General features: G+C 45.1%; 1 protein-coding gene across 1 annotated transcript in view; it reads right to left on the bottom strand.

Annotated features, from left to right (window-relative positions):
• CASQ2 (calsequestrin 2) overlaps window positions 1–20808 on the bottom strand; it is a 70890-nt gene extending 50082 nt beyond the window's left edge. The window contains exon 1 of the mRNA XM_005899516.2: window positions 20330–20808. Within this exon, the coding sequence (XP_005899578.1) occupies window positions 20330–20641 (312 nt within the window). The 5' untranslated portion in view covers window positions 20642–20808. The remainder of the gene's footprint in view (window positions 1–20329) is intronic.
• Between the last annotated feature and the right edge of the window lie 555 nt (window positions 20809–21363).

Raw genomic sequence — 21363 nt, 5'->3', positions numbered from 1 at the left:
ATCCCCTGGAGAAGGGAAACGCTACCCACTCCAGTATTCTGGCCTGGAGAATTCCATGGACTGTATAGTCCATGGGGTCACAAAGAGTTGGACAGGACTGAGCGACTTTCACTTTCACGTCACTTCACTTCACAGTGATTAAAAGTTACAACCACCAGGAGGAGAAAAGATAGAGTCAGTGTGTCTCCCAAATTTCCAGAAGACCAGAACGCTGTTTTCAGATTAGACTCTAGTTTTCTCATGTTGACTTCTGGCTCTGTCTGTTTTGTTGATTGGTTGGTTGGTTACTTCTCAGATGGTCTTGCCACCTGTCCATCCTAGAGAATGAAGTTGTCTCTTATCAGTTGGTATGTGTAGCCGCTGGGCATGAGTGCAGTTCCAGAAACATTGATTTGTTTGACCATTGCTGATTCTTTTGAGTACAGAAACAACTTTAGATTAAAAAATCATATTAAATAATATGCATGTCAACAGCAAAATTGTAGATATTTATAGTATGTGTTTTTAAAATTTTGCATCATATAGGTATTTATTATACTATTGTTACCTCTGTAATGATGTGGTTGAAGTAGATCTCATCTTTAAATGAATAAATGACCCAGAGATAATATATCCGAGTGGTTAAGAGTATACAGCTTGGCATTAGAGACCTGGATTCCTGACTTGGTCCTTGCTATGACTCAGCTGTAAAGTATGGGGAGTACCAATATCTGTTTCATAAGGCTGTTCTGAAGAAGAGTAAATGAGATGATGCCTGTGAACGCCTTGACACAGTTTTTGGCATCAGTAAGTGCTTAATAAATGTTATATTTTCTTCTTACTATGATGACAGCTTGAAAGGGTCAACTGTGCCAATTAAGAAATACCAACGCCTAATGTATGGTGATGGCAAGAAGACAATAATTATTAATTGAGGACCTACTATGATCAAGGTGCCCTGTGAAACAAAAGTGCAAGACACATTCCATAGTCAAGGAGTTTGTGATGTCACTAGAGAGGAAGCTAATGAAAACTTAGCTGATAGGAATAACTGTAATATATAGCGGAGCTATATGTAACCTTGTTCTGTATTTTCCAAGTCTCCCGTAAATATGTTATTGTACTTTCATAAGTTTAAAAAATAAAAATTAAAACAAAAAAAATTAGCTGATAGATGTTGAAGAACTAAGACAGAAAATAAGGGCTCTAGAGCCAGAGCAAGAGAGTTCATGGGCAGGGAGTCAATCATACAGAGCTTTGAAAGTGATGCGAAGGAGTGTGGATTTAATTTCCACATACTCAGGATGAAATCTCAAATCCCTGACATGACCACAAAGGCCCTCACAGTTTGGCCCAGCTGCCTCTCCAGCCTCATTTGGGGCCACTCTGCCTCTTACTGACCCATCATTTTCAGTTCCTCAAAACAGCGAGTTCTCTCCTGGATCAGGAAGTCTTTGCCCAGGATCACCTCGTTCAGCTGTGCTCCCAAGTCCTAGGGCAAGGCACGGACTGCAGCTGCCTGTGGGGACACCTTGATCTATTCACACAATGACACTCAACATGCTCCTCTACTGTGCATGCTCTCTCCTCTTTCTAGAAGATCCTTCCCTCCACTCCTATTTCTCCTGAAGTCTACACATTAATGTCAGTAGCTCAAAGGGCATTTCCTGACTCCCTGGTGCTCTTTCTGAACTGGGTCTGAACTGGGTGCTCTTTCTGCCTTTGTCCGTAGTGCTTTGCCTTCACAGTCCTTTCCCAGTTTGTATCAATAAGTACACATTCACTGTATGATCGTTTGTCTGTCAACTATCTGCATGTGAGCCTGTGAGCTCCATGTCCCTGCCTGTTTTTCTCTATGTACTATCTCCAGCACCCAGGATAGAACCTGAGAAGAGGAGAGTTAAAAACAAAACAGAATGAAACATTAGTTTATTAAATAAATAAACGGAAGAAAGAAGGGAGGCCAGCTAGACCTTGAGAGGGGAGGTGTGTCTGAATAGGCAGAGGAGAGCTGCACCGACATCTGAGGAAGAAAAAACTGGCACAAATGTTTTTGAAGGCTTGGAGGGGCAAATGCACAGGGTGAGTGAAAGGGAAGAGGCTTCTGTTCTCAGGTAGAGGGCTTCTCAGGGGAGCTGGAAGGAGTAGTGTGCTTAAGGCATGCTAGAGAAAGAGTGCGAAGGACTTTGAACATTAGGACCAGCAGTTCTGATGTGGAAGATGCTTGAGTAGAAGAACAGTATGGTTAATTTGAGTTTGGGGAGGGTTGATCTGAGGGCATAGACCAGACAGATAGGAAAGTGGAAGGGAAGGCGACCAGTCGGGAGGCCGCTGCTAGAGTCTCAGTGGGAGATGTCAGGTCTCCAGCGAAGGCAGCAGATGAAGCAGCCTGTGAAATGAAGTTAGAAGCTGAGAATCAGTCAGACTGGTAACCACTGTATGGTTTTGGAGAATTGGGGAAGGTAGGGGAAACCAAGGAGTGGAGGAGGCAAGACGATTCCAAGGTCTCCAGCCAGGGAACAGAGTGGAAGACAAACAGAGACGTCAGGAGGGCACACCAGAACCACGAACGAGCTTCTCAGCTTGGATTTAGATGCAATGAGTTCATGGCCGTGGAAATCCAGGCAGCAGTTGGAGGCGCCAACCTGGAGTGTGGGGGAGAGGTTTCGAAGGACCTCTGCAAGTGAGTGCTGACGGTATAAGGAGAGTGTACGAGAAAACCACAGGGTCGAGGACTGGCCGCCTTGTAGCAGGTGAGAAAAGGAGGCTGCCTGGAGGCAGAGAGGTGTGTGGGAGAAGCAGGAGGACAAGGGACGCAGTGCCGGGATTCCATAGTCACAGAAGCTCGAGAACAAGCAGGTGGTCAGATCAAGTGTTGCAGAGAGTCCCCGGAGATGGGACCACCATTGAGGTCTCTCCTTTCAGGATGACCTTTAGAAAGGAGCTGGGCTGGAAGCCAAAGCACTGAGAGTGAGGCCAATGAGTGGGTGGCAGGGTCGCAGTAGAGCAGGTGTAGATCACTTGCTCAAGAAGTTTGCTATGAAAGGAAGGGAAACTAACACAGCAGCCCCCAGGGTCACGCTCCCTTTGGCCTCAGAGGACTGGCACTTGAGGTGCCCTGTCTGTGTGTGTCCCTCCAAGTCCAGTCCCTTTGTAGGACATCTCAGCCCTGATCCAGGGACCAACGGGGAGAAAGTTCTGTTTCTCAAGAATTGTCCTCCTGGAGGAGAAAGACGAATTTGCTTCATTGTCAGAAGAAGGTGGGGTAGCAGGGACAAGGGGCTGCTTACCTACTGAAGGGAGCTGAAGGGGCTCACTTTCTGCATGGTCAAGAATCTGAAAAAAAATCAAGGTCTGAGAAGTATGGGGGGATATGTCACAGATCTTCGCTCCAAGTGAGTGTCCCTTGGGCCAGCCATTAAAAATACCCTGGCGGCAACCCTGCTCTCTCCATGGAAGCCAAGAGCCAAGTGGCTCTTCTCAACCACCATCCCTGATACCATCTGGCCACATGTCAAGCAACTCCACTACTGTGCGCGTCCTCCCCTGAAACCGGAGAGCTGACGTTTATCTCCAGTAAGCTCCTGTCACCTTCCACCACCCTCGGATGAGGCCTGGGCTATGTATAGCTGGGGGCTTGGCACGTAATGTGTCCAAGCAGGAGGCAGGTGAGAGAGGGGGACCACTATTTTATGAGCTGAGGCCTTTTGGGGCTGGACCTGGTGGCTTCTAAAAGAGCCTTGAGGGAAAGTGGGTGGGGGGCAATGTTGATTGTTTTTACTGTCACTTTTGAACTATCACCTTGGTCAGAGCCAAGGAAAAGACCCAAAGGTCACTGCTGTGTGTTCATTCCACTCCGCCACATTGAGAAGCAGTATTTAACAATAAAAATAACATCTATCGAGTGTTCACTGTACACCAGATACTGCTCCAACACCTCACATGAGTGATCTCATTGAATCTTCACAAAACTCACATGAAGTATAAGTTCAAGATGATGAAACAGAGGCACAGAGAGGCTAACCAACTTGCCCAGAGCCACACAGCACTCAAGTGATCTGGGATTCCAGCCATGACTCTCTGGCTCCAGGGCCCAAACTTGCATCGATTACATTCTGCTCCCTTCACGTGGGCCTCAGAGGGACCTGGGCCCCAATCCTGGCGCCACTGCTTATCAGCTGTGAGACTCTGGGCAGGTCACACTTCTCTGATCTCAATTTTCTACCCTGAAAAGATGAGATCTAATTCTTGCAGGAGTACTATGTATTCAAGCGCTTATGAATGTTTGTTCCCTAGAAATTCACTGCAGGGCAACCCCATTACACTAAGCTAGTGGTTCTTGAACCTGAGCCTGCATCAGTATTACCTGGAGGGAAGCCTTGTAAGAACACGGATTGCTGGGTCCACCCCGGAATTCCCAACTCAGGAGGCCTGGGAGGGGCCCCATGAATTTACATGTCTGACAGGGTCCAGGAGACACCCATGCTGCTGGTCCCAAGTTCACACACTGAGAACCACTGCTCTACAACGGTCTCTAACATACAAGCACAATCTCCCTGTGAAGCATTTGTGATGTCCAAAATGGCTGATTAAGGGAGGCTATTCCTGAGCCAGGTTTCTGTTTTTTTCATACTAAAAATATTATTGCAGTGGGATTTTTTTTTGAAATGGATCTGACTGACCTAGGGACCAGGCCATGCACTTTTCCAATTTTTCTCAGCAGAGTTCTCAAGAGCCTGTGAAAAAGCAGTCTGGCAGCTCAAATGCCCACACTCTCTGGTAGCCCTCTCCTTTGGACAAGTCCCACTGAGTATCCATCATGTTCCTGCAGCTGGGGAGACACTGTCCCTTTTCTAACTATACCTTCCATAGGTTGGTGCACCTAATGAAAAAGGGAGAAATAAAGGCGGAGGGAAGGCGGGGGGCTGCAGTCAATGGAGAGACCTTCTAAATGTAAAATGATGGCAGACAAGCCTCTACACCTCATCTCCCCAGTGCTGCTGCTGCTGCTGCTAAGTCACTTCAGTCGTGTCCGACTCTGTGCGACCCCATAGACGGCAGCCCACCAGGCTCCCCCATCCCTGGGATTCTCCAGGCAAGAATACTGGAGTGGGTTGCCATTTCCTTCTCCAATGCATGAAAGTGAAAAGTGAAAGTGAAGTCACTCAGTCATGCCCGACTCTTCGCGACCCCATGGACTGCAGCCTACCAGGCTCCTCCATCCATGGGATTTTCCAGGCAAGAGTACTGGAGTGGGGTGCCATTGCCTTTTCCCCATCTCCCCAGTAGCGAACATTAAAAAGCAAAAGAGAAGTCTGCTGCTGCTTGGCTAAACTTTGCGAAATGTCTGACTAGTGTTTATTTTGATGAACTCTACTAATGACAACAAATAACACAGACAGCTAACCTGAGAGTTCGTTTTCAAGGTGCTTTCACATAATAAATTCTAGAACAGTCCTTTCCTGAGTGCCAGACGTGGGCTGTTTACTTTACACACACCCCTCCTTTCTCTTCAGAGGAACCCTGGGATGAGGGGACAGTGGTCTTTATTCTACAAAGGGAGAGGCTCGGCCTTCAAGAACTCAGTCCACTATACCGTTGCAAAGACTCAGACCCACAGGGTTTCTGTCCTAAGTCTGTGCTTCTTATGTTGCCAGGACATGGTGTGGGCTGCAGTTTATGGGTTGCATCTACTTTTTATTTTGGGTTTGGGAAATGCTCTCAGTGTGTGTGGCCAGACTAAGGAAGTCTTGGGGTGCTGAGCCCAGGGCTGTGTATGGTCGAGGAGGGTGAAGGAGTATCTGCTGGCCCGTCTTCTTGCCCAGCGCACGGCAGATGGTGAAGAGAGGCCTGCTGGCATGGGGCACCGGGCAGCAGGCGGACGCTCCTGGAACAGGCTCTCTGGGCACTGAGGAGCGGCTGTGGCCTGCCCAGCCCATTACTCGGCAAGACGGTGCACTGGCCATGTTCCTGCGTGTCTGTCCAAAGAGAAATGGCTTATCTGAATCGAACCACATCCAGCCCACAGAAGAGGGAACCTCAGAAGCTTCGTTGTACAGGTGCAGACTTCGTGGGGACTGGCTTTTTTGATGAAACCTTTTATTTTTTGGCAGTAAATCCTATTTTTATTTTTTAAAATTGAAGTAGAGTTGATTTACAGGGTTGTGTTAGTTTCAGGTATGCAGCAAAGTGATTCAGTTATACAGGTATATGACGTGTAATATATAACACACATGCACGCATATTCTTTTTCAGATTCTTTGGAACAAATCATCTCAGATTCTAAGGCTGAGCTGATAATTATGCAAAAATACTCCACACCAAGCAGTGAAGTTACAACTGCAAGAAAATAGGGCAGCTGCTTTTAAAGAAAAATGTTGTGATTCTGAAACAGATTTTGTTTGTTTGTGTTTTACTGCTTTACGCTAGAGTAGTCCTTATAGTCGGAGAAGGCAATGGCACCCCACTCCAGTACACTTGCCTGGAAAATCCCATGGATGGAGGAGCCTGGTGGGCTGTAGTCCATGGGGTCGCTGAGAGTCGGACACAACTGAGCGACTTCCCTTTCACTTTTCACTTTCATGCATTGAAGAAGGAAATGGTAACCCACTCCAGTGTTCTTGCCTGGAGAATCCCAGGGATGGGAGAGCCTGGTGGGCTGCCGTCTATGGGGTCGCACAGAGTTGGACACGACTAAAGCAACTTAGCAGCAGCAGCAGCAGCAGTCCTGGTCTCGCATGTCTCCATTTAGAAATGTATAACTTTGTGAGGAGGTCTACCTCAAGAATCCAATGACTAGCTATCCTGTTTGGCCTTGAATATTATTGAGGGCTGTTGGGGGGTGTGAAGAGTGAGAGAAGAAGGTTCCAATGGTCTAAAACCTTCTAAATCAACAGTGTATTTGCCATTTTGTGAAATCTCTACCTCCCTGTTAATTCTGTATGGAAGAAAGAATTGAACTGTAATCAACTCAGTCCACACTTTGAGCATTTCTTATCTTTTCACATCTCACCCCAGGCTCTAGTTTTATCGCTGAGAAGTGCTCAGCAAACACACATCTCTTAGGAGAAGCGCAGTTCAAGAGTGAGCCTGGGCATCCATCTTCTGAGAGCTCTGGCTCTACATGAGGACTTACTCTCAAAGCCAAACCAAAATAAGCCTGACCTCATCTGAGTTTTCAGAGTGCAGCAGGTGCAAGTGTGGAGAACGCCGTCTTTGGGCAGTGAACAGTTGGAAGAAATACCTGAATCCTGTGCATGTTGCTATTCTCTGCCCAGTGTTCCCACATCAACCCATCTGTGGATTCACTTGCCTCCAGAAATTTCATTTTGCCTTCCTCTCTTGAGGTTTAGAAATGCAACCACTGGGACATTTGCCAGTGCTAAATAGGTTTGAAGGCAATGACAGCCTTAGAGAGCCCTGAGGTTTATGCCCGTGCCATGTATGGGTTTTGGACTGAGAGTCCCATGGTTTAAAAAAAAAATCTGTTTTACTCACATTTCAGCAGGATTAAGTGAGGATGACAAGCAGTTCCCTGAATCTGACAGATTCAGTTTAATTTTTCATCTTCCTACTGAATCTCTTTTTAAAAATTGATTTAATTTTTAAAAGATATCAAAGAGAAATATATTTCCAATATGCGCAATGTATCCATAATTCCTTGCCTTTTTCTTTTCTCTCCATCCACCCCTCCACCCACCTACCCAACATTTATTAAATACCAAGTAGGTGTTAAGCATTAGTCCCTTTACACACACTTCAGTTCAACACATAGTCCAGCTATGAAATTAAACACTGCTCAACTGTGAGTGAAAATCCCAAATTAAAATTAGAGATGCTTGTCTTTTTGCAAGTTGGCACTGCTTATAAACAAGAAGCAACCCCTTTACGCTATTTCTCAGTGTAGTGAAAGGAATATGATGTTTGGAGACAAATAGATGTGAATTCAAATTCTGCTTCATGCTGTGCCATTTTCTAGCTTTGTGACTTTGGGCAATTTCTACTCAACTCTAGGGAATCATTTCTTTGTACATAGTGTGAGAATATGTTGTAAGAATTTAACAGAATGACATATGTAAAGCACCCATACTGGACATGTTTTACAGTAAGTTCGTACCAGTAGTAAGTGTGATTTCCCTAGTCCTTCCTCTTCTGTTCATTTAACATTCCTTCAACTAGCACTGCTGAGAGACCATGCTGAGTCAGACACTGGCCTAGGTGCTGGGGTGCAGCAATGAAGAGAGCAAAGTATCTGCCTCTGTGGGTGCTGCACGCTATAACCATCTTGAACACTATGCGCTATGTCTGCCAAGTGCTATGGAGAAGAATAAAGTAAGGTTGAAGGGATAAGGGGGTGCTTGGAGTGTGTGATTTATAGAGGTGGTCATGGAGGTGAGTTCTTTCATAAGATGACACTTAAGCATAGACCTAAAGGAAGTGAGTTCTTATCATCAACAAAAGATCAACCCCTGAGTTATCAGAACCATGTCATCTGCACTTCCTAAGTAAGCAGTGCATGAATATTTGACAAATAAATTAAAGAATGAATATTTCTATTGGGGTGTCCACAACGCTTGAGTACGTGCGTGTGTACTCAGTTGTGTCTGACTCTTTGTGACCCCATGGACTGTAGCCTGGGATTTTTCAGACAAGAATACTGGAGTGGGCTGCCATTTCCTCGTCCAGGGATCTTCCCAACCCAGGGATCAAACCCAACTCTCCTGCGTTGTGAGGCGAATTCTTTACCTCTGATCCACCAAGGAAGCCCAGAACTTAGTTCCACATTACAGAACACTCATCAGTTTGCTCTGAGCAGCTTTCTTATACTTTCCTGTTAAATACGCTAACATCTTAGTGTCCCATAATCATATACCTCCAGGGTGCTCAGATTTGTCATCTCTTTTGGAGAAAAGGGCAGTATGACATGGCAACCAAATAGATGCTTTTCCTCCCTTTCTGAGGGTAAATCCTGGACCTTGACCTGAGATTCCTTAGAAAGGCACCTTCTGATCTGGCCTTAGAAACCCTTGTAACTCTCCTGGAAACCTCTCAAGGAGGGGGAAGCATCACATGAGCCCAGATTCTCTCCTTCTAAGGAGGTCCAAGTATTAATCACTGATGGTGTGACTGAGGAGACCATGGGAGAAGACTGGGAGACCTGGCTGAGTCCCAGAGCAGACCTGAATCCCTGCAGCCCCAGACCAAGTTAATATCCCATCAATTCTCCAAATCAGAGGAATGCTGACAGGTCCATTGTCATTCAGGAGAGTCAGCAGGCCAAAGGCCAAGCAGATACAACATGATTCTGGGCATCTGGAAAATTTCTCCAATCCAACAGACCAGTACGGTGCTTTGGAAAACTTTCACATACCTATGAATCACCAAAGGATCCTGTTGAAATGTAACAAGTATTCAGGTGATACCATTGCTGCTGCTGTGGTCTGCCGACCAAATTTTGAGCATCAGGCCTCAAGTGGTCCACAAACTTGGCTGCACATTAGAATCACCCAGGGAGCTTTTAGAAGCTAGCACCTGGGTATCATCCCTTCCCCCATGACCAATTAAATCAGTGTCTAGGGGAATAAGACCCAGAAGCATTATTATGAAAAAGCTAGTGAAGATGACAGATTTCAGCTGAGCTATATAAATCCTAAAAGATGATGCTGTTAGCAAGTTGCACTCAATATGCCAGCAACTTTTGAAAACTCAGCAGTGGCCATAGGACTGAAAAAGGTCAGTTTTCATTCCAATCCCAAAGAAGGGCAATGCCAAAGAATGTTCAGACTACTGCATAATTTCACTCATTTCACATGCTATAATGCTCAATATCCTTCAAGCTAGGCTTCAACAGTATGTGAATGGAGAACTTCCAGATGTACAAGCTGGATTTAGAAAAGGCAGAGAACCAGAGATCAAATTGCCAACATCTGTTGGATCATAGGAAAAGCAAGGGAATTCCAGAAAAACATGTACTTCTGTTTCATAGACTACACTGAAGCCTTTGACTGTGCAGATCACAACAAACTGTGGAAAATTCCTAAAGAGATTGGAATACCAGACCACCTGATCTTCCTCCTGAGAAACCTGTATGCTGTTCAAAAAGCAACAGTTAGAACTGGGCATGGAACAACGGACTGGTTCAAAATTGGGGAAGGAAAATATCAAGGCTGTATATTGTCACCCTGCTTATTTAAATTATATGCAGAGTACATCATGCAAAATGCAAGGCTGGATGAAGCACAAGCTGGAATCAAGATTGCCGGGAGAAATATCAATAACCTCAGATACAAAGATGACACCACCCTAATGGCCAAAAGCAAAGAGGAACTAAAGAGACTACTGATGAAGTTGAAAGAGGAAAGTGAAAAAGGTGGCTTAAAACTCAACATTCAAAAAACTAAGATCATGGCATCTGATCCCATCACTTCACTTCAAAGCAAATACATGGGGGGTGAAAATGAAAACAATGAAAGACTTTATTTTCTTGGGCTCCAAATCACTGCAGACAGTGACTGCAGCCATGAAATTAAAAGATGCTTGCTCCTTGGAAGAAAAGCTATGACAACCTAGACAGTGTATAACAAAGCAGAGATATTATTTGCAGGGAAAAGTTTGTTTAGTCAAAGCTATGGTTTTTCCAGTAGTCATATACGGATGCGAGAGTTGGACCATAAAGAAGGCTGAGAGTTGAAGAATTGATGCTTTTGAACTGTGGTGCTGGAGAAGACTCTTGAGAATCCCTTGGACTGCAAGGAGATCAAACCAGTCAGTCCTAAAGAAAATCAACCCTGAATTTTCATTGGAAGGACTGATGCTGAATCTGAAGCTCCAGTACTTTGGCCACCTGATGGGAAGAGCTGACTCACTGGAAAAGATCCTGATGCTGAGAAAGATGGAGGGCAGAAGGAGAAGGGGGTAACAGAAGATGAGATGGTTGGATAGCATCATCGACTCAATGGACATGAGTTTGAGCAAGCTCTGGGAGATGGTGAAGGACAGGGAAGCCTGGCGTGCTGCAGTCCATGGGGTAGCAAAGAGTCAGACATGACTGACCGACTGAACAGTAACAAAATAGGTATTTTTTAAAACTCCTTAGGTTGAGTCCTTCGTGAAGCCAAGGTTGAGAACTACTACAACTGGCCAAGAACATGGGCTGCCTTTCAAGTGACAGGTGAAGGGAATTAACATTTGATAAGCATCAGCTGTATTTCAGGCACTCAGCATTCTACATAGATTCATTTTCTAGTAGTAACCAACATAACAAAGTAATGACACCTGACACTTGTACAGCTTCTTATAATTTATGGGGACTTTTTATTCATTTAATTCTCTTAATTCACGAAGGTAGAAAGGACATAGTCGATTTTTTTAGATGAGTAAAATGCAAAGCATATTCGTGACTTGCCCAGCTCAAATAGTAAATAGAAGAGAAGTTCAGTTACCCTGACCCATAGCTGTCTGCTTTGCCTAAATACTTCAACCTCATCTGAAGTTGGATACAGGAGGATGGTCGTGCACAAGAGTCATGTCAGCAACACTGGACACACGACAGAGTCTAAAGAGGCTTCAGTCATCTCACCAAAGATATTCTCACTGATACACAGATTGATGAGGAGACTGAGACCTGAATAGAAAAGGGAGCTCAGTCTTGACAATCTGAAAGCAATGGCATTAAGGTACTTAGCAGAACCCAGAGGCCTGCATTGCACAGGACTCGCTTCTTAGTTCTGCCACAGATTATGGAACCAGCCTTCTCCTTCCCATAGGGCCTGATGGATGATCTGTGCTGGAATCACCTCTAAAAATTATTTGCGGAGCTTCCCTGGTGGCTCAGTGGGAAAGAATCCACCTGCCAATGCAGGAGACGGGAGTTCAATCCCTGGTCTGGGAAGATCCCACATGCCACGGAACAGCGAAGCCTCTGTGCCGCAGCTACTGATCTTGTGCTCTAGAGCCTGCCAGCCACAACGACTGAGCCCACACACTGCAACTACCAAAGCCTGCTTGCCTTGAGCATGTACAACGCAACAAGAGAAGCGGCCACAATGAGAAGCCCTCACACCTCGACGAAGAATAGCCCTGGGAGCAATGAAGACCCAGCACAGCCAAAAATAAATAAACAAAACTATTAAAAAAATACAAAATACAAATTATCTGCAACTGGAAAGAGATTAATCTCCAGAATATACAAACAGGTCATGGAGCTCAATTTCAAAAAAAAAGGATAACCTAATCAAAAAAATGGGCAGAAGACCTAAATAGACATTTCTCTAAAGAAGACAGAAAACTGACCAAGAGGCACATGAAAAGATCCTCAACATTACTAATTATTAGAGAAATGCAAATCAAAGCTACAATGAGGTTATCACCTCCCCCTGGTCAGAATGGCCATCATCAAAAAAATCTACAAACAATAAATGCTAGAGAGGGTGTGGAGAAAAGGGAACCCTCTCACACTGTTGCTGGGAATGTAAATTGATACAGCCCCTCTGGGGAACAATATGAAGCTTCCTTCAAAAACTAAAAATAGAACTACCATATGACCCAGCAATCCCCGTCCTGGGCATATGCTTGGAGAAAACCATAATTCCAAGAGACACATGCACCCCAGTGTTTATTACAGCACTGTTTACAATAGCCAAGACATGGAAGCAACCTAATGTCCATCACCAGAGGAATGGATACAGAAGATAATGGTGTATATATACAATAGAACATTACTCAGCCATACAAAGGAACAAAGTGTGCCATTTGTAGAGACTTGGATGGACCTAGAGCCTGTCTTACACAGTGGAGAACGTCCGAAAGAGAAAAACAAATATTGTTTATTAACACTTGTGTGTAGAATCTAGAAAAATGGTACAGATAAACCTATTTGCAAAGCAGAAATAAAGACAGAGGTAGAGAACAAATGTATGGAGACCAAGCAGGGAAAACAGTAGTGGGATGAATTGGGAGATTGGGATTGATGTAATATATATATGTATACCCGCTATGTATAAAATATAGAGCTAATGAGAACCTACTGTATGGCACAGGGAACTCCACTCAGTGCTCTATAGCGACCTAAACGGGAAGAAAATCCTTAAGAAAGAGGAGTATATGAGTATGTATAGCTGATTCACTTTGCCATACAGCAGAAAATAACACAACCTTGTAAAACAACTGTACTCCGATAAAAATTTTGTTTGAAAAGATAAAAAGAAAATTATTGGGAAATAGCCTGTTCACCAGGGTTTCCTGGGTGACTTAATGGTAAAGAATCTGTCTGCAGTGTAGCAGATGCAGGAGACATGGTTTTGATCCCTGGGTCAGGCAAATCCCCTGGAGGAGGGCGTGGCAACCCACTCTAGTATTCTTGCCTGGAGAATTCCAAGGACAGAGGAGCCTGGTGGGCTACAGTCCATGGGGTCACACAGAGTCGGACAGGACTGAAGCGACTGAACACACACACACACACACACGCACACACACAGCCTGTTTACCAGCAGTAGAAAATCAGTCAGAGCAGTAACCCTTACTGCTGGCAGACAGGCCATTTGCAACAATTTTTAGGTAGTGATCCTACCATTTGCTATCCAGGAGGGCCTGGGAGAGAGCCCTAGGCAGGTCATGTATGGGGATGGTAGCCCCTTTATGGTGGGCACGTCCTCATGCAGGAAGAGCAGAAAACCCTGCAGGGAAAATTCTATAGAGCAGCCCTGGGCCTCCAAACTACTGGGGCATCTGGTCAACCCAGCGGACAGCTACCAGGATGATGTAACCATTTCTGCTTCAGGACCCCAGGTTGCCTGCCAGTACCTGCCAGTTCATCACCCTCAACAAATGAACGAAGTTTTACTCTTCACCGTGTGGAAAGCATCGCTCGTTCACCATCCATTCAGTGACTGATTCATTCACTCACTCATGCTACCGTTACTGAGAGAGAGCCTGCCTTAGCAACAGGTATGAACGAATACTGATGAACGAATATTTCTATTCATGGATTCACAGTAAGAATTTTCATGTTCTGAAACACTCACTCACTTGCCTGAGGAAAATTCCAGTAAATGTATATATTGGTTGCAGGTTGGTGTGTTTAGTTGCTCCCACAGGACTCACACAGACACATCACAAGCGAGGAACCTGAATACAGACAGACTTCTTCCTCGGGAATTGGACCCAGGCCTCTCTGATTTGGAAGCCCATTTTAGAGCACACCACCTCTCAAGCATTTCAACCCGAGAGAGGTCAGTGATGTCGGATGTCCGAGTACTTGCTCTGCAGTATTTATAGAACATGATAGGCGCAGCACTTGTTTCAAGGTGAAAGTAGAAGCTGGCAGCAAAGAAGCAAGGAGGAATCAAATTCATTGCCCATGTCCTCGTCTTGAGTCTCTGAGTCCTGCAGTACTAATAGGGTTTGGCCAGTGAGGTATGACTACATTTGCTGACTTTGCTGAAGCTGAAGGAAATAGCCTATAAAATTGCAACTCCCTTTATAATCTGAGTTGATATCTCAATAGAAAAAAATGGGGGGAAGGCATAGAAAAATAAGAAAAAATGTAAGTGTCAAATAATTTCATGAAAAAGTCAGTCCAGCTAGACATCAAAGAATGTCTATTAAAACAATAAAAATAGGCAAAGATTTTTAAAACCCAAAAAATTGTGCCAGTATCCAAAAATAGAGAAATTCTGTAATGGCCTATATGGGAAAAGAATCTGAAAAAGAGTGGATATACGTTTATGTGTAACTGATTGACTTTGCACAGGGCACCTGAAACTAACACACTGCAAACAGCTATACTTCAATAATTTTTTTTAATTAAAAGGATAAAATAGAAAAATTATTTTAAAAATATGTATGATCATCTAGTGGAGTCCTATGCCAACATTAACATCATGTTTGCCAAGAATTTAAAACTACTTAGTGACATAGGGGCACTCACAATATACTGAAATGAAAAACGCAGGAAGTAAAACTATAAAAATGGTATACATCTAATTTGAAAGTGTGTTTTTATGCATAGAAAAAAAAATACTGGAAAGAACTCTGTCAGAACACTAGCCATGTTTACTTCGGGGTGCTTTTTCTCCGTCCACATCATCTCACACTCCTGCATGAGAGTGTGTTATTTTGTGGATGAAGTGCTCCACCAAGAGTCAGGATTGCCAGCTGTGTAAATCACATCACTGCAAGGCCACATCTATGACATGAGGGGTTCAGAACAATCTAGATGGTTCTCAAAGTTCTTTTGAGCTCTAACATATCAGACACTCATTCAAGAAACATAACATTTACAGAGCATCTATATGGAGCTACGTATACTGCACCAACCCTGAGGTCTTCCAGAGGCAGATTCCAGTCAAATGCAAAGCAGAGTTTGAGTGTGGCCTCCTGGTGCCATATTGCTTGCCCTTTTTATGACTAAGCTTTTTTAAAAATTCATTTTTTTAAATTTAAATTTATTTATTTTAATTAGAGGCTAATTACTTTATAATATTATATTGGTTTTGCCATACATCAACATGATCTGCCACGGGTGTACACGTGTTCCCAATCCTGAACCATTATTTTTTAAATTTAGCTGTGATGGATCTTAGTTGCAGCATGCAAACTCTCAGTTGAGACATGTAGGATATATTTCCCCAACCAGGGATCGAAATTGGGCCACCTCCATTGGGAGCGTAGAGTCTTAGCTACTGGACTACCAGGGACGTCCCTCTCCCTAAGCTTTTAATGGCCTCATATTCTTCCCTTTCTTCTCTTCCGCTTATCAAACCCTGCTTTCACATAGAACTCAACCTTGATCAGATGGAGGTGTAAGTGAATGGCAATATCTTACAAGACTATCTCTTGCAGAACGGCTTGACTAAATAGGAATAAAAATTTTACCTAAAGGAACGAGGCCCTTGTGGCCAAATTTTAGGGAAAAGGTATCAAGTTGGAAAAGATTTTAGAGCTGTCAGAATCTTATCTCCTGGATTTCCCTTCCCCACCCTTGCTTTTTTGCCTAATAAATTCTATTTATTTTCACAAACCAATTCTTCTTTGTCATGCCTTCCACATGTCTCCCAGATAGCAGGGCATTTCCTCTTTCCTCTGCACTCCCAGAGGAGCTTATGTTGCCCTGCTATTATAGTGACTCCCTTGCACTGTGGATTTCATTAGTATTTCTTTGTAATTTCCACATTAGGCTGTGAGCCGCCTGAGTGTTTCATGTTCCCTGTATCCACAGCGAGCATCCTCAGGCCCAACCTAGAGTAAGTGGCAGATGTAAGACTAATTGACGGGCATTTTAGGCCCCGAGTCAGGCAGTGACCTCCTCACCCTGTGGATGGGGCTATTTCTAGGTATTTCAATATCAATCCTTAAACAAACAGACCAAACACTGACCATAGTATCTTTGGGTTTTTATTAGAATGCATGGCCCTTTTTTAAAGTTAATTTTTATTAGAGTATAGTTGAACAGAAGAGACTGGTGGGCTACAGTTCATGGGGTCACAAAAGAGTCAGACCCTGAATTAGCGACTTAACAACAACAGCAGCAAGAATAGTTGCTTTACAACTTTGTGTTAGTCTCTTCCATAGAGCAAAGTGGATCAGCTCTGCTGCTGCTAAGTCGCTTCTGTCGTGTCCGACTCTATGTGACCCTATGGACAGCAGCCCACCAGGCTCCTCTGTCCCAGGGATTCTCCAGGCAAAAATACTGGAATGGGTTGCCATTTCCTTCTCCAATGCATGCATGCATGCTAAGTCGCTTCGGTCGTGTCTGACTCTGTGCGACCCCATAGATGGCAGCACACCAGGCTCCTCTGTCCACGGAATCCTCTAGGCAAGAATACTGGAGTGGGTTGCCATTTCCTTCTCCAGAACCAGCTATATGTTTACATATATCCCCTCTTTTTTGGATGTTTTCCCCATTTAGGTCAGGGATGGCCCTAATGCGAGGAGTTATGAACTTCTAATTCCTCACCTTCTAACCTTTAGAAATTCTCCAGGTTTTTCAACTTGGGGGTGGCAACATCATTGGAGAGGGAGATCAATTTAATAGATTGAGATCAATATGTTTTTTAAATGAAACAGAAGTATAGAAAAGAATAATAAGAAAGAAGACAAAAGAATTTTTGATCCAACTGCTCCCCAAATAGTAACGCGTTGTCCTGTGAAACTGTTGTTTCATTTATGCATGTACGTTCTGTGCACACGGGTCACAGTGAGCTATGATAGAAAACATGGGAAACCACCTTCCAAAACCCTCGGAGGAAAGGAGCCCCACCCTTCCTGTGCTGTCTGCCCGGGGCTGAGATTTCACTGCCTCCTGGCTGCAGCCTGGGAACTGCCCCCTCCCCCCTAGTTTGCACATACACAGCCCTGGAACTGGCAGGATATTGTCCTTAGCGTTTGTTTAGAGTCCAGGGAATTAAGAAGACAAAAATGGGCTTTTTTTGACCAGGAAGAAAATTTAGAGGTTCACACGCCCCCTCTCTTACCATTCCTGGGGTTCCTGGAACCAGTCTGGTCCTGGATTCTGAGGCACGGCCTGCACCTGACAGGTGTCTCAGCAAAGGCCCCCCTTCCCTCCCCAACCCTCACGGAGGCAGCCCAGCCTCCTCCGGGGTTTGCATATTTGTATGAGCAGTGCCTCCTCTGCGACTCTGTGCTTCTCAAACCTTTGCTGATATGGCCGGCATCATCAGGCCCAGGCCCACAGGCTGAGCACTCTATTTAAGGAAGACTCTTGAAACAATCCTGAAGAGGGTATCCACCAGCAAGTTGTACATTGCCTCATTTGATTCAAGCAGTAAGGCAGTATAGGGACTAAAACTGCCTTCACCTACGCTAGTTGAATGGCCTTGGGCAACTTACCGCTCTGTGCCTCAGTTTCCCCATCTGAAGATGGGGATGGCAACTGTACCTACATCAGAGAAATACTATAAAGCTCAAACCAGCTACACATACAAAGTGCTTAGAACAATCCCTGCGCACAGTAAGCATTCAATAAATGTTGATTATTAATAATCATCCCATAAGCTTGTTGGACAATTATTATTTTTCCAGATTTATAGATGAGAAAATGGGGTGCAGAGAACTTAAGTAACCTGCCCTATGTCGTGTGTCCAGTAGAGGCAAAGCCAGGATATAAATCTAGATCTCCAGACTCCAAGTTCTGTGATCTTTTCCCTAAGGATTTAGGAGTCTGTGGGGCATCAAACCACCTCCTGTGCTGAACTTACACCTTGTCAATCTCTGCTGGGCATTCCTGGATCAAAGGTGGCTGGAAGGATGGTGAGTCCAGGGCAAAGTCCCTTCTCAGGATTTTGCTTGGGAACACAGAATTTGTCTTTGAGGGAGAATGTGTGTGTGTGACAGGAAATCAGAAATTGGGGTCACGGCTTGCACTGGCACTCTTTTTGAGTTCTAGGCTAAGTTGACAGTGGTGAGCATATATGGTAGAGTCCTTGTGGCTTCAGCTAACTTTTCATAAAATTGTCACTATAATTGAGTAGGGCAGTTTGAGATGGAGATGGTAATGTGAGTGAGGATTTCTTGGGCTGAGCAGCAGCTGTGCTGTATGTCCTGGTTTTTTTCCAGCCTGAGATTTTCCTGTATATATAGTACAAAGACCTAATAACTGTCTCTGCTTTTTCCTTACTTATAACTCACAGAGGGAACTGAACTTCCATGTTCAGGCCCCGGAATAGAGCCTGAGGAAAAAGATAATGGGCATGATGATATTTTTAAGATGCTTAGTTTTTCATCCACCAGAGCTCTCTGTAATGACCATGCTGCCATATATAAATCCTCTGAAAATAGATATGTGTATGATGATCGAGAGACACAGGATTCTGCAATGCTTTTAAAATTATCAAAGATATTTTGATGTATTTGGGATGGTTTTCCTGGATTTTATTATGTACTCAGTCGTGTCCTGTTCTTTGTAACCCCATGGACTGTAGCCCACCAGATTCCTCTGTCCATGGGGTTTCCCAGGCAGGAATACTGGAGTGGGTTGCTATTTCCTTCTCCAAGGGATCTTCCTGACCCAGGGATCAAACCCGAGTTTCCTGCATTGGCAGGCAGATTCTTTACCACTGCGCTGCCTGGGAAGCCTGGATTTTCTTATAGTCAATTTTTTTTTTTTTTTTAGAACTAAAATCCACATGGGTTTTCTATGATAATTCTGTTCATCAAAGTATTTTATTATAATGTATGTCAGTTATGTCTCAATAAAACTGAAAGAAAAAGAACGAAAAGGCATCTGATTGAGCTGAGCTTTCTGGTAGGGCTGGTCTCCACTTTTTGCAAATAGGTGCATAGGCTGAGCCGAGCCTGGGGACTGATGAGGGATCTCGGTGCTTACTAGAATTCTTGGCACTCCCAGGTGCTCCTGAGTGTAACCGATCCGAAACTGTCCAGGAGAAGCTACGGGAGGGGTTCCTGGGTCACTCACGTGGGATTAAAGAGCCAGCCCCTGCGCCAGCTTCACAGAGAGGCCAGTAACGCAGACAGAATAAGAACTGACTTCGGCATCTTCCCTGACCTCACACCAAGAGCTTCCTGAGAAAAAGAAGTACTCCCGTTACTGAACACGCAGCCAAGATCTTCCCACATCTTGTGTGTGGTGTTGACTGATACCGAGTCCCAAGAGGGGAGCATTGCTTAGTGGTGCTCCCCATCTGACCCACAAGCAGAGGCAAGGTCAAATGACTTCTGCCGCCCCAAGATCGTGGGCAGACTTACAGGAACAAAGAGTAGGAAATTAGTATACCAAATGAAGCCTGCACAGAACCCTGAATTTCATGTCATTCAGGCCTTTTAACAATAGCTTTAACATTCTCTGAGGAAAAGAGTGGCTGGAACCACTGCCCTTGAGAAATCAAGAGGGCTGCCAGCTGATAGACTTTACAACTTTACAGACTATAATACATTGGGCAGACTTCCCTGCTGGCTCAGTGTAAAGAATCCTCCTGCCAATACAGAAGACGTGGGTTCGATCCCTAGGTCAGGAAGATCCCCTGAAGAAGGGAATGGCAACCCACTCCAGTATTCTTGCCTGGAGAATCCCATGGACAGAGGAGGCTGGCATGCTATGGTCCGTGGGTCGCAAAAGAGTCAGATACGACTTAGCAACTAAACAACAACAACAAGCAGTGCAGTGCGAAGCGCGTTCACTCGTCCTGTCTGAAGAGTCTGAACACACCTCTGTTTTTCACACATCCCAGCTTTGCAAGATTTCCAGTTTTGTATAAGATTGAAATGGGGCAAGACTTCAGGATATATTCTCAGCACCCTGGGGTCCCCGCATCACCATCACGGGCCAGTTCCCACCTCCTTGGACGACGTGGTCCGAGGGCCCCCTCCCACTCACCTCCAGCACGATTTCTTTCAGTTGGAACTGTTTCTGCACGACTTTATCTGAAGATAGGGGCTCATGGTAGTAGAGGCAGAGCAAGTCATATTTCTTCAAAACCTGCTTGAAGTTCTTCTCGGTTAGACTGACCACGCGGTCCTTGCCATCATAGGTGGGGAAGTTCAGTCCCTCCTCTGCCCTGCAGGAGGACAGCAGGTAGACCCCCACCACAAACAGGTGGGCTCTCTTCATCTGGGCAAAATGTTTCTTTCCCAGAAACGCTGATGGTAGGAAAGTGAATGGAGCCTTAGAGGACTTGCTGGGAGTCATGGGGAGCAGAGAGGCTGATCTGGTCTCTCTCCCTGGCCCTCCCTGGGCCCGAGAACCCTGTCTTCACCTCTGCAGGCTGCTGACTGTAGCCGTGGGCTCAGACAAAGCGAGCAGAGGCTCACACCCATGCATGTGTGGAACTGGAGCCAGGCTGGGCCACCCAGCCCCAGATAGCTTGCATAGCTCTGCCCAGCCCGTGTCTCATCTGGAACTCCATTTTTAGGATGCAGTTGTTTCAGGCTAAAAATAAATCATGCGATGAATAAAAAGTTAGATATGGCCCTGTTGAGGGATTCGCTGATACAGTTTGTCAGGCTGGTGGAGAGGGAGGAGGCAGGAGGGAGACAGGGGAACATGCGCACATGAAATGAGGCCAGAAAGGTCAGAGGAGAGACATTCACTTGGAGGGAGGAGGACAAAAAGAGAGGAGGAGACATGGGATTGTGACGTGTGGGTGTGCAGGGGTCACTCAGATGCTATTGAATCAGTCCATTATCCCAGGGAATGATGTCAGCCTGTCCCTTCCTGGCAGGCTGCTCATCTGCACCCCCCTCCCTCACCCCCCCTCCGCCTACTCACCACTGACCTAGGGACCAGCCCGACCCCCAGGTGGACTTGACGTTCTGCACCTGCCCTCCCCTGGCTGGCCGCTGCTCCGTGTCCCCCATGGCTCTGCCAGTCACTGAGCAAGGGATCTAGGGTCACCCTTTCTCTGTGGAAAG

The sequence above is a fragment of the Bos mutus genome, chromosome 3, assembly GCF_027580195.1.
Source record: "Bos mutus isolate GX-2022 chromosome 3, NWIPB_WYAK_1.1, whole genome shotgun sequence".
In the NCBI taxonomy this organism is placed as follows: domain Eukaryota; kingdom Metazoa; phylum Chordata; class Mammalia; order Artiodactyla; family Bovidae; genus Bos; species Bos mutus.
Note: the sequence above shows the minus strand (reverse complement) of the source record. Positions and strands in the feature narration are given on the sequence as shown.